The sequence below is a fragment of the Medicago truncatula genome, chromosome 1 (genome assembly GCF_003473485.1).
Source record: "Medicago truncatula cultivar Jemalong A17 chromosome 1, MtrunA17r5.0-ANR, whole genome shotgun sequence".
NCBI classification, from domain to species: Eukaryota; Viridiplantae; Streptophyta; class Magnoliopsida; order Fabales; family Fabaceae; genus Medicago; species Medicago truncatula.
In genome coordinates, this window is record NC_053042.1 from 26,560,994 (window position 1) to 26,574,929 (window position 13,936).

General features: G+C 33.6%; 1 protein-coding gene and 1 long non-coding RNA gene across 4 annotated transcripts; one reads left to right on the plus strand and one right to left on the minus strand.

The window, feature by feature from the left end:
• Positions 1–2,480: 2,480 nt before the first annotated feature.
• On the plus strand, positions 2,481–9,531 carry LOC25483510 (protein EMSY-LIKE 1). Of its 3 annotated transcripts, XM_013612206.3 has the most exons (12): positions 2,481–2,786; positions 3,911–3,934; positions 4,095–4,194; positions 5,749–5,918; positions 6,028–6,137; positions 6,253–6,373; positions 6,588–6,791; positions 7,116–7,184; positions 8,032–8,277; positions 8,371–8,439; positions 8,537–8,600; positions 9,145–9,531. In XM_013612206.3, the coding sequence occupies exons 4-12, from the start codon at positions 5,832–5,834 to the stop codon at positions 9,240–9,242; spliced, it is 1,068 nt and encodes a 355-aa protein (XP_013467660.1). In that variant the 5' UTR covers positions 2,481–2,786; positions 3,911–3,934; positions 4,095–4,194; positions 5,749–5,831; the 3' UTR covers positions 9,243–9,531. The 3 variants fall into 3 exon arrangements, with proteins under 3 accessions (XP_013467660.1, XP_024632690.1, XP_024632684.1); XM_024776922.2 differs by lacking the exon at positions 3,911–3,934; XM_024776916.2 differs by lacking the exons at positions 3,911–3,934; positions 4,095–4,194 and having other exon boundaries at positions 9,145–9,521.
• Positions 9,091–11,888, minus strand: LOC112419337 (uncharacterized). The gene is made up of 2 exons (XR_003009549.2): positions 11,510–11,888; positions 9,091–9,588 (listed from the first exon to the last, which is right to left on the minus strand). It is a non-coding gene; the product is annotated as an uncharacterized lncRNA (long non-coding RNA).
• Positions 11,889–13,936: the final 2,048 nt, after the last annotated feature.

The window sequence follows — 13,936 nt, forward strand, 5'->3', positions numbered from 1 at the left end:
GGTTTGGGAAAACCGAATCGAACCGTTTTAGGTATAGAGTTAACTAAACTGAACCAAAGTTATGGTTCGGTTAACCGTTTTCTTACCTATGAATTGAACCGAACCAAAACCAATATTTTGAACCGAAATGTATTTTTTTTATCCTTTTGTGAATTTAATTGTGTTTTTTTCATCCTTTCTTTTATCCAAAAGGCAAAATATTTTTTTATTTACTTTTTTTTAAGAATATAATTTTTTTTATTAGTATTATTATTACACAAACACAGTAAAATAATAAGTTTAATGCAAAATATATTAAGAAATAAAAATTATAGTATGAAAATTATTATCGATTATTTTTTGAAAGATATTAAGTAATAATAATATAGATTAAATTAATGTAATATATAAGATTAAACACGGTAAAAAAAATATGTATTAATATTTACTTTCGCGGTTAGTTTGCTTCGGATTTGAAACAATTTACTACTATCTCTTTTAAAAATAGTTTACTCAAAACCGCTTATTTTAAAAAATAGCTTATTCGAAACAACTTTTTTATGAAAATACCTTATTTTAAAAAAAAAACAGCTTATTCAAAACAAATTATTTGATAAACAAGTTATTTTTTGAAAAACAACTTATTTTAAAAACAACTTATTCAAAATAGCTTATTTTATGCAAAACACCTTATTTTAAAAAACAACTTATTTTATGAAAAACAACTTATTTTTGAAAACAGCTTATTCAAAACAGCTTCTTTTATGAAAAACAGCTTATTCAAAAAAGCTTATTTTATTAAAAATAGCTTGTTACGATCTCTTTTTAAAAACAACTTAATCAAAACAACTTATTTTATGCAAAACAGCTTATTTTATGCAAAACAACTTATTTTAAAAAATAGCTTATTTAAAATTGCTTATTTTATGCAAAACACCTTATTTTTAAAAACAACTTATTTTATGAAAACAACTTATTTTAAAACAGCTTATTCAAAACAACTTATTTTATTAAAAACAACTTATTTTATTCAAAACATGTTTTGAATAAGTTGTTTTTTGAAAATAAGCTGTTTTTAAAATAAGGTGTTTTTCATAAAATAAGTTGTTTTTCAAATAAGCTATTTTGCATAAAATTAGCTGTTTTTTTAAAATAAGTTGTTTTAATAACATAAGCTGTTTGGAATAAGTTGTTTTTTAAAAATAAGGTGTTTTGCATAAAATAAGCTGTTTTGAATAAGTTTTTTTTTTTAAATAAGCTGTTTTTCAAATAAGCTGTTTTTTTAAAACAAGTTGTTTTCATAAAATAAGCTATTTTTAAAATAAGGTGTTTTGCATAAAAAAAAGCTTTTTAAAATAACCTATTTTAAATAAGTTGTTTTTTTTGGAAAGATCCAACAAAGAGTTCAAGTGGTTTCCTTAAAAAAAAAAAAACAGTTCAAGTGGTTTGGTTTGGTTCAAACGGTTTGGTTCGGTTCAAGATGGTTCGGTTATGGTTCAAGAACTGTTAATAAATTAACGGTTCGGTTCTTGAACCATTATAATGGTTCGGTTATTTTTTGTTCGGTTCGGTTCATTGTTCTTTTTGCTCACCCCTAATTATATGAGTATTTTGAAATTGTATTTGGGTATATTTACACAGGAAAATAATTAAATAATGTATATTTTTAAATAATTAATTATATTTTTGTGTATTATGTCTCATAACGAGGAGGTCATTATCGAGTAGGAGTATGCAGAGAGCGTCCCAACCCACTCCAAATTATGTGAAACGTCTACGACATTAGAAGGAGGCATTGCATGATGGTGATCCACATGAATACAATCAAAGTATGCTGAGGAGGATCCAGGATGAAATGCAGCCGACGACCGAGCTACAGATTCCCCTGAGAAGGAGAAGGGCCCATGATATGGTCAATTATTTTTTAGGGTTTTTGTGATTGTAAATTATCGTTTTTTTTATTTTATTTTTATTTTTTATGAAATTGTTGGCTCTTAATGTAAATTAATGACATTTGCGTATTCGTGTTTTTATCTATAACATTTGCATTGTCTTTGGAATTGATTTTGATTTTGCATTATTTTTTATTTTGACTGAATGAATGAATTGATTGAATGCGATGAATGAATACGGTGAATGACCGTAGTCGATGATTGGAAAAGAAAAAAATGGACGTTTTAGTGCTTAAAAAACAGAAATTCTGTTAAGAATTGTTGTTCTGTCAGCATAGCTGAAACCAACGGCAGTTAGCTGCCATCGATAGCGGGAGGTAATTATCTGCCACTTGGGCTAATAACCTAATTTCAGATGTGAATGAGCAATTTTGAAAGTGATAAGATCAAAATCCTCAAGTGACCGTAGCAAATCTGAATAAAAAAGCCCATAAAAGCCTGAGAGTGGGCTTTAAAAAAGCCCATAAAAACTTAAAAAAGCCCATTACCTGAATAACCAACCAGATCGGAGTGACGAATTCTTTATAAATAGAGACACACACACACCCCTCTCATCTCTTGCATCATCGTTTCACCTCAACAAACACAACATAAAACACAAACAAATCCATTTTCTTTCTCAATCCTTCACTTTTTTTTCTCTTTCTTGAATCTCTACTCAACACTATTCAAATACACGTGTGTCTTTGTTCCTCTGAACTTGTCCCTGTCTCTCTCTTCTTTCTCTCTCTAAAACCCTCCTTCGTTCTTTCTTCTCTAACTACTCAACACTGTAACAGAGCAAAAACGCACTTCTTCGCTATCTTCTTTCAACATTGTCGTTATTTAACGACCGTTCAATTTCCAACCGTAACGGTAAGTTTTGTTCCTCTTTCTTGTGTTCTTCGTTCAAATCACACATTCTAGGGTTTTGTTTTTCTAACATGTTCAATATGTTGACAATTAATGTTGATTTTTTTTTTCTTAATTAGTTGTACGAGGTTTCTACTGCTTCTTAGTTTGTTGTTTGGTTATGTTGAAGATGATTTCTGTTGGAAATTTTATCATGAAATTGCATATTGTGAAAATTGATGCTTAGAATGTGTTTTTAGGGTTTATTGTTGAAATTGTAATTCTTTGGAGAGATTTAATTGATTACGTTGACATTATCATAAAATAGAAGAAAATGTATTAGTGTAATGAAAACAAGATTTAATTTGAGGGGTGAAAAAATTGAAGAATCAATGTTAGACTTAGGGATGGTTCATAGTTGTATGAGTTGCGTGCGCTGTTGTTATGTGATTGGGGCTAAAGCCGAGAGCGTTTGGGCAGTTGTGAATTAGTTAGGAGTTGGTTACAGCTGTAGTATCGGTTATCAGTTATAAATACAGTTGGAGAAAAGATTAATCAAATTGAAGTTTGAAGTGAAGGGGATGAAAGGAGGGGGAAAAATAGTTGTTTGTGCATGACCGCGGACCGCAGTTAAATTTGGAAAATAATATTTAAAACTATTGTGTAGGATACAAAGTGTAAGCGAGAAAAAGAAAAGCTTCAGAAAATATTGAGAGAAAATGCTTTGTATTCATCTCTGTTTGTCTCTACCGTGAGGGTTGGTATCTAGTAGAGAAAACACGAGCAGTACAGTAGCTAGTTACAAACAGAAAATGTAACACTTAACCAAATAATTGAGTCTGGAAAAATTCCAGAATCAGCAGAAGGAATAGAAATTGGCTAAGCGTAAACTGTGAACTAAAATGAGAAATAAAATAAAAAATCTCAAGGTGGGTGCGACACAGGGACGGATGTATGTAGGAGCTATGTGGGACTATAGCTCCACATGCTTTTCACTATATATATTTTTTTAATAGTAGATAAAACACATCAGCACATATAACATTCACTCACACTTTCTCTTTCATTTTCCCTTCTTACAACACGTACGCCTCTCTTCTCTTTTCATTCTCTCTCAAATTTCAATCTCTCTCAATCTCAACTAACAGCAACAACTCTTCATTGATTCTAAGGTAAGCCATTGATTCTCCAATTTCTCCCTCATTCTCCAATTGTTTGTTTTAGGGTTTTAAAATTGTTAAGAGTTTCCTTTGTCTTTGTGGTAGATTCAAATGATATATTTCTTATAATCTTAGATTAAGGTGTCCTGCAATTTCTTCTTGTGGAATCCAGTTTTCTAAAGAGCTTTCGTGACCGTGTAAATGGAAAACTTCCCAACAACAATAACAAGATCCACTCTGTTACTAGTGGAATTTGATTTCCTTTAGATTAGGTATTTAACTGTTTAATATTTGTTTATGCATATACTAGCTCATTTTGTACATGTTTGTCACATATAGACAGATTTCGTTATATCAAAATACTTTTTTTTTTTTGTTGTTAGAACTTAGAAGTGTATATATTAAATACTTTTGTAAGTTTGTTAATTGGATTAGTAGAAGCTGGGGTTGGCCACTGTTTCTCAAACTAAAGGTTGTTCAACTTATTAGCACAAGAAAATCTTATATCAGTTACTTGTACCAATGATTGTGTGTTTTATAGGATGAAGAAATTTTTTCCCGTGCTTTCTAGAGACAAAGCTAGTTCTTCGGCTAATCAAGAACCATCGAATAGTATGTCAGCGCTTTGTTTTGGTTAGGGACCTGCTGTTTGAAGCAATAGTATGCTTGGTTGGGTTTTAGTGTACTGCCAAAGTTTTTTTGGTTGCTGTTATTTTTTTACCACCAAGTATAATTTAGCTTCAGGTCTAGTTGGGAGGGAGGTGGGTTATTTTGGTTTGGAATTTCGCGGTTCCAGGGGTTTTTGTTTGCGGTGTTCCGCCTATATACGGCACCGGATTTTTGTCGCTTTTTGTTTTATCCGCGAGTGGTACGGTTTTAGTATAACTCGACGTGAGATCCACCCCTGGTTTATGTTGAGGATGATTTCTGTTGGAAATTTTATCAAGAAATTGCATATTGTGAAAATTGATGCATATAAATGATGATGTTTTGTACTTGGTGTTATTGGAATGCCCCAACCACCAATCTGTACTGAACATGGAAGGGTTATATAAGTAATTTGCACCCTCTTTAGGCGATGACAAGTAATAATGTTGTGATAATCAAGCTTTTCCGAAATTGTGAGTAGGTATTCAAATCAGAAAATGGCACTGGAAAACAATGAAGATTAGGGTGCCAGTGGTCTTGAATCTTAAAACAGAACTTGCAATGGTTTGAGATTAATGTGGTGGTAGTTGTGGTAGCTAGGATATTCACAGGTCATTTTAGATCAATGACTCCGGTACCATGTTATGTAGGATAGAAAATGTAAGAAAGCTAGAGAAAACTTGGAACAATATTTTCAGAGCAACTGCTGTTTATTCATGCCTGTCTTATCTATGCTATAAGAACCAAGATAAATAGCTGAGCATTAAAATAGTTAGTTACAAACAGTTACAGTAGTTGGTTATGAACAGAAACTTATAACATCACCAACTAACAAAATCTAAAAGATTCAAGTAACAGAAGATAGTTATTACTAAGATATTGCACGTTCAACTAACAATTACAAAAAAAAAAAAAAAAAAAGCATCAGAGCTGTGTTACATAACCTTGATAGTAGAATACTGCAAATTAAAGAAAAGTCCTCTATTTCTTGAACTGAGAAGTGGTGTTATGAGTACTCACAAAGATCTTTTCTACCAAGAATGGATGAATCAATACATTTAGGCAAAGTTAAATTTGGTAGTTTACAATGATGTCCTTGTTTCTTTATATGTGTGTTCGTTTTTCATAAAAAAATTCAAGTACTGATGATGGTCTTTCTCCCTTCAATCAAAATACAGTTCTGAGAGGTACCAGTGTTGTGGGATATGAAAAATCTGCTGTAGCTTCTGTTTCACGCTATTGATTGGACAGGGAAACTGACATGGAGGTTCAAATTCATCAACTTGAGCAAGATGCATACTCCGCTGTCTTGCGTGCTTTTAAAGCTCAGTCCGATGCTCTTACTTGGGTGTGTATATTTAGCTAGTTCCCTCTATATCTTTTATATTATCTTTTTATATTGGTCTTGTTTTGAAGAATTATATATAACATGTGTTTTATTTTTATTTATTAATCAGGAAAAAGAAGGTTTGATAACTGAGCTCAGAAAAGAGTTAAGGGTTTCAGATGACGAACATAGGGAGCTTCTTGGCAGGGTTAATTCCGATGAAATAATCCACCGCATAAGGTATTATATTTGTAGTTATCTGACTAATTCTGAATTGTAATGACAGCTAAAAATATCCAAAGTTTCAGATTCCTTTTTTTCTTTCACAATGTTATCTGATGCGAAATGCAATCAGGGATTGGAGACAAACTGGCATTTACCAACCTCCAAGGCGCACCACATCTCAGCCTGTTCATGACATTTTACCCAGTCCAACCGTTTCAGCTTCCCGCAAAAAACCGAAGACATCACATTCGGTACTACCCTCTCTTGTTTTATGTGATGTGATGTGAGCATTAACAGTACTGTTAGTATCTTTGTACTCATACTGCAATTGTAGGAGATGGTTTTAATAGCCAGTGGCTAAAAGTCGACTAATTCCATTCTACTTAAATTATTTACTCAACTATCACAAAGAAAAGTAATTTATTGATGTCCATTTAGTTTTTAATTTTCTACCAAATTTTGCAGGGTCAGTCATTGCCTGGTTTGTCTTCAGTGAAGCCTGTACAGTACGCTTCTACTCCCACTGGGGCTAGACATTTCGCAAATCGCAATTCTTCTAGTAATCTGAATGCACCTGCTGATCCATTGATTGGGAAGAGAGTTTGGACTAGATGGCCTGAAGACAATCACTTCTATGAAGCTCTCATAACTGATTACAACCATGCTGAGGTATGTTTAGGTCTTCAGAACTGTCAAAATCCATTTTTAACATGTAGATATATTACGAGGTTAGTGTTCCTAGTTGGAGTTTTCACTGGGTTGATATAGTATTGTGTGTAGGGTTAATTATGTGGATTGGTCTAATTTGTTTTCTCATTTAAGATGCCTTTTTTCTAATGTTCAAGTATAGAAAGTCATCCCCCCCCGATGTAATGAAAACACTCAGATGCGATTAGGGTCTGAACCTTGAATTGCAATGTATATTAATCATCTCAAAGAAAAATTAATAACTTCTTAGGAAACTCTTACTCATTTGTTTTTTACTCTTTGCAGGGCCGGCATGCTTTGGTTTATGATATTCATAAAGCGAATGAGACTTGGGAATGGGTTGATCTCAAAGAGGTATTTATTCCCAGTCTGTTGTTGCATAGGGAATAAAGCAAATAACATCGAATGAATAAAGCAAGAAATTAAGATATTAATAAAGCAAATGAGACTTGGGAATGGGTAGAACAATAATTGATTAGGTTTTAACCATTACTTACATCAAATAAAGCACCAACCAACAGTTAACATCAAACTGTGTGGCACCTCACTCGATGCCCATTTTCTCCAATGCCCTATGGTGTAGATTGCACTGCTATAGCGTGCGATTGCAAAAAAGGGTCCAGTGGCGGCGTCAAGTGTGATATGTTCACCGGCGATATGCGTTCAATAGGAGCGGTGGTTGTGGCCAAGAATCGCAGCACAATTGTTCACAGTTTGTGTTTCCATGTTTGCAACTATGGTTTGCAATCAATCCCTAAATGACCTCTCTATTTTAACCATTCTGCTTCATTTTTAAGGGAATATTGGTCATTTTGATGTATGTTAAGTAACTTTAATTCTTCTTCTCAAGTGCAAACTGTTCTCTGCAAACACAGGTCTCTGTTTTCTCCTTCTTTTGCAAACAGAGCTCTATTCTTCTCCTTCTCTCAACCTTAACAATTCAGTTTTTTTACGAAACACCGACAATTCTTATTATTGATGGTATGTAGTCTGGATAGTATATGTCTTAGACTAAGTTGTTGTCCTGGCATTTTTTGGATAGAGATGTTTAAGCAAATATAGGTTTAAATGCAGTAATGATTTTAATGTGCTTACACCCTTGGGCGTTCTGAATATGATAACTATTTGTGCAAAATAAATCATGTTTATTATTTTGCTACAAGTTTCTGGTTCGGATGAGCTAAAAGCTTATTGATTGCAGATACCACCCGAGGATATACGATGGGAAGGTGAAGAACCGGGCATACTACACAGAGGTGGACATAGCGGGCAAGGTCGTGGAGCTAAGAAATTCTTTGGCCATGGTGGTGATACTTTAGGTGCTGGAAGAGGGAGAGGACATCCAAGATTTCACTCTAGAAAAGAACTCATGCCGCCACAAAATGGTATTGGAAATAGAGTTCCGGACGAAATTGAGTTGCTAAACACAGATTCATTAGTTAAGGAGGTAGATATGACTTACCTAAGAAACCTTATTGAGAAACGGGTGAAAAGATAAGGAAGTTCTTTAGTTTTTAATGCCGCTTATGTTATATAACAGGTGGAAAGGGTTTTTGCTGCAAGTCATCCAGATTCTGTGGAGCTTGAGAAAGCAAAGCAAATGCTGAAAGTACAGTCGCTAACCATCATGAAATTACTTATTGTCAACTTTAATGCCACATGGTTATTGTTCATATTTTCTGATTGTTGATTGTAATGTTGTATAGGAGCATGAGCAGGCTCTCGTCGACGCAATTTCGAGGATTGCAGATGCATCAGATGGTGAAAGTGGTAATAATTAGATGTCTACATAATTTTGCTTCATACGTTTAGTTTATTGAAACTCAACTTGTATATTGAAATCAACTTTTCTGTTCATGATAAGTTAACAAAAGTTTGCTGTTATTGAATGAAATATAAAGTATATCATTTTGTAGTGTTGGCCATAAGAACATATTATAGCAATTCTCCAATTTGAAAATAAACAATAGCTTTTTAGCATTTTGGATAAAGAGGGAAGTGAGAGGTAAGGAGAGTAATCAGTGGACTATTTGTTGCATCATAATGTGATTGTATGGATAAAGAGGCAGAAAAAAAATGATTTCTTGTAATTCTTTGCTAGCCAAACTAACACTGAGTGCATATTTGAGAATCAACAAGTGGTGTGTATTATGTTAAGTGGTGGCTTTGTTTGCACAATTGGTTATACATGCTTGAGGTGTCCATCAAGCGCCAAGGATTAACTCACAATAGATTTGAACTGTATGTTTTTCACAAGTAATTATCATGGTTGTAAATTGTGTAACTTATTTTTTATTTTTTTGCCATATAACAGATGGAGAACAACCGTATTCGCATGGACAATTACTGGAAAGAGGATTAGAGCACGTAAATCAGCTGCATGGTGGAGACAATCGTGACCCTGGAAGATGATTGTTTGCACTCTTGAAGTCTCATGTAGAAGTCTGACTGTGTGTGAAATGTATATGCAACTAAACAGCATAAAATGTTCAAAGAAAGTCCTCTTACAGATTCACTTTCTGTCATTTTAATTTTCATTTCTCCAGACTTTTGTCTCTGAAAATGCCCACGTGTGCATTCTGTGTTCAGCTACAATTAAGGATATAGAGACTCATTTATTTGGCACATAAATTGTTTTATCTTAATGCAAATTTAAAATGTTAAAACTGAAATGAAAAGTAGTTTGGTGCATTTTTCTCAATTTGCTTCTCTTCAGAGCCTGTGAAATGTCTTGAATCCCTTTCTAAACCTTTAGTACCTGCCACACAATTATTGAGACCATGGAGAGTATAAGAATATGCATGTAATGGAAGGAAAAAGGAAAATTTATGTATGTAATATATAGATTCATAAAGCAAAATTACTATGCAATACCCAAGAGCTCTTAGATGATTTGACATGGGTCTCATCTACTTTTACCAATGTCCTGGGTTCAAATTTAGCCTTGGATATGCAGCAACGTTAAAAAACTTAGAGAATTAGCTGTCTATTTAAGGATTAGTCTTTGTTGTTGCACGCGGAGGATGACCGATTTATGCCAAAAAAGTTGACCGTGCAATGATGCTTCATCTTAAAGTTGCTTAAAATGGTTTGACATTAATTTGTACTATAATGGAGACTTGCATGTGTGGCAAAATCTACATCATGTAGTCAATCTCAGGCTTTTAATTAGCTGTAGCTACAAAGATTGTACAACCTTCCTTGCAGAGGTTGGTGCTCTGCTGCTATGCTAAAGTTTACTAAAATGATACAAGAAATTTATATACATAAAAGCTCAAACAAAGTTTTAGCCCCTAAGCATAGTTTGTTACTAATAAATTATTGGTTGCTACTAATATTCAACCTCACGGTTTTATTACTTGCTTCTATGCAACTAATAAATTATTGATTTGTTACTAATATTCAACCTCAATATCTATAAAGCACTGGGTAGAGGGAGAGAACCTATGAAGCACGGACACTCCTCGGATTAGACGTGTCCCGGTGTCGTGTCCGACACCGACACTTGTAATTACACTAAATTATGTGATTTTTTCAAATTATTAGTTGTGTCGGCGTGTCAGTGTCGTGTCCGGTGTCCGTGTCTATATCCGTGCTTCATAGGAGAGAACTAACACAACAAGGGGCAGCCAATATTAGTCAAAACAGCTTGCACAGAGGGGAAACCTATAACAGAACACAGCCTGCGCACAAAACTGTAAAATGAAGGTATCTACAAATTGCATAAATGGTTGTCGAAAATATAATAAAGAGTGACGAGCAGACGCCTGCGTTTTGCCGTTTTACTTACGAAAACAAGTGAGTATAGAGCAGATGCACAAACCTATTTCAAAAGTCCCCCAAAAAAAAAAAGCACAGCTATCAATTGTGGGTAAATCGGGTTTTCAATGTTGCCACTACAGTAGTTATCAGATTGTTAGCAATGTTACAGGTTCTTGCACAACGCCTAAGGACTGTTATACCACACTTTGTTGCGATAGCGGACGTAACTAACTAGTCAGATCAATTTACATAATAGCAATGGGAATTGAAGAACTTTAATATAGAAGTAGATGCTAGCACTATCAGTAAAATTAACCAAGAGAATAGAAGGCATTCAAGGCAGCAAAAGTGCTACTCCTAGAGCCATGAGAGCATGAAAATACTATCCGATTCCATAAGGATGAGTGACAACAATTAGTAATAGACGCGATCCTCAAAGTTAGCACAGCAATTAAGAGTCTCTGATGGTCCTGAACAGAGGAATGAAGAATGCCATTTCATTCTACTTAGTTGATTCTGTCTGAATCTGAAGGATTGTTATTATATTCACTTCACTATCCATCAAGATTTGTGTGCTAATTACTTTAAATCCAATCAACTCCTCCCAAATGGATAGTTAAGTTCAGCAATTTATGAAACAAAAACAATCTAAAACAAACGGTTTATCTATGTGGCACCGACACTTCAAATTGAAGGTGTGTTCAGTGTCTGACTTATCGGTGCCCGGCACGTTCAATTACTTCCATTCTTTTAAATTATTATTGGTGTCTACGTGTCAGTAGTATCTGTTAGTGTTTCATACAAGTCTATTGTAGTATAAACAATCTATTTGGTAATGGATAGCAAATCTAAACAATCAGAGACCACATAATTTAGCAAATCTAACATAAAATGTAATCAAAAGATAAGAGCAGTACCTGAAAATTGAGCAATTCCAATTCCAAGAGATCTGTGTTGTGTTATGTTGAATCCATCACAATTCAACATTTTTTTTGCTTTGATGGAACATTGAAGAATAAAGATCCTTTTGTGAAAAGGGGTTGATTGATTGATGGATTCATACAAGAATCATCATTACTTTACATAAGATTAGGGAATTGATGATATGGGAAGTGGAAATCGTATACAATGGAATTTACGTTGTAAAAGATATGTACAAGTCCAAACCTATTTTGTACAGAGATAATTCTATCTACCGATAATTTGGGTTCAAAATAATTTCAACCGATAACCAAATTGGTACTCAATGTTCAAACACTATTGTACGTATTCTCATGACCCCACAAAAAGCTATCATTTCAACAAAAATAAATTTTCCCACTTTATCTTTTTTGAAGAAACAAATAAGTTTCTTTTATTAATATATATTTTTTTATTGTTGTAATTTCTTTTTTTAATACTATTCATGAAGAGTAATTTTGCAAGTAGATTATAATCTATCTTTCTAATATAAAATTAATTATATGTTTTAATTCATGTGTCATTTACAAATTTTTGTACGATAGAAATCTCTTTTTGTTCAAGCGTCTACCTGAATTGGATCAAGATTAACTGTGATGGAACTTATAAAAAGTCGGTGGATCTTGTTGGATGCGGTGGTTTGTTACGGAGATTGGTATGTTTGATACTCTGCATGTTTAAATGTGTAGTGTGTACGCAAGAATGGATTTGGCTCAAAGAGGAGGAGTGACCCACCTCATTGTAGAAAGTTAGTCCAAATTACTGATTGACATAGTCACATGGAGATACAATCTTAATGGGGCCTCCGCCATCTTGATGTGTCGTATCTAAGGGTTCATAAACTTGAATTGTAGATCTAGATCAAGCACACGTGGCGGAAAGGAAATAGAAGGGTGGATTGGTTAGCTAACCATAGTTTAATTCATAGTTATTTTGATGTAATAAATTTGAAGACTCCTCCTAGAGACCTTTGGAGTATCCTTTATTAATATTTGAGGATTGCATGCCTAAGAATGTGTGTTTAATTTTTTAATTTTTTAATCTTTTTTTCTCTTTGCTTCGGTTTTATGGAGGAGGTATGTTGAGAGGGAATCTCCACGATGGAGGCCTCTCATAGAGTAAATGAGAGTAACTACTTTGTGTTTAACCACAGAGATTGATTAGAAAAATCATCACATAGAAAATCCATTTAGTAGCAAATTCCATCACTCCCATCCCATGACCATGTGTGAGTTATGCTAATATCAAATTTTAAGAACTCTCTTATTTCCTTCAGACGCGTGTTTCATATAATGGATTAATCGTATGAGACTATGATATTGGCCAATGTATATCTTCCCTCACCAAAGCCAGAGTGAATGTAATAGATGCGTTTAAGGCATAATAACCACTTTCATACGGTTGGCAAACACCTTGAAAAGTAACATGTAAGCTATGTTGCATAAGGTGATAAGGATATGAGTATTTAGCCTCAGTGTTAGGATTTTCTAAATCTGTTATCAACATCACATATTGAATCCTTTACATCCTTATGAACAATGCCCATGTCTAGACACTTACAGAAGACCGGATTCAACTCGGTAAAAATGGCACTCGGTAAAAATAATGCTACTCAACCAATTCATCCTACCCGTGTCAATCTCGATATCTGGAGTATTTAAGTTGGGTCAAGTCTATGGTGCACATGAAGGTTAAGTTTTCCTCTAAAAAAATGGAAGAAAGTAGACTTGTGTACAAGAGTGATTTACTTGTGTATGTTAGACAAAGTCTCGTCCAGGTGTAACGAGGAACTTGAGACACTGTAGATTTGAATCCATTCTTTAGTGGGATTTATGGTGCTCTAAGAACAAATTGATTTTGAAGAATGTTCATATCCCTCTACATTCCTTAGGTACTAAAATCAACTCTGAACTTAAAACTAAGACAGACAAGATGGCGCGAGTCCACTTTTATTTTTCTTATGTTCAATTAATAGAATTCAAATGTACTTTACCTAATTTTGAAGATGAGGTTTAAAAAACAGTTGGCAGCATTTGTTGAATTTTTCAAATTCAAATGGTCTATTTCCCTCTTATTGAATTATATTATTGCCAATAATTGTCTCATTTGCAGCCCTCCATTATTGCAATAGATTTGTCTTATCTGATGTAGTATCTAAATTCATGAACAGAGTAAACATTTAAATTTCAAATTTTACATTATCATCAGTTATCAATTCAAATTTGATTCCTTTCCCTCTATATTTCTGAACTGAAAATCTTAAGAAATAAATGTATAATAATCTATTTATAGTTGAAAATACACACAGCACTATTCCTACTGCATAAGTGCATATTATATTGTCAACCAAATCAGCATAATTATTACCAGATCTGAATAACGTT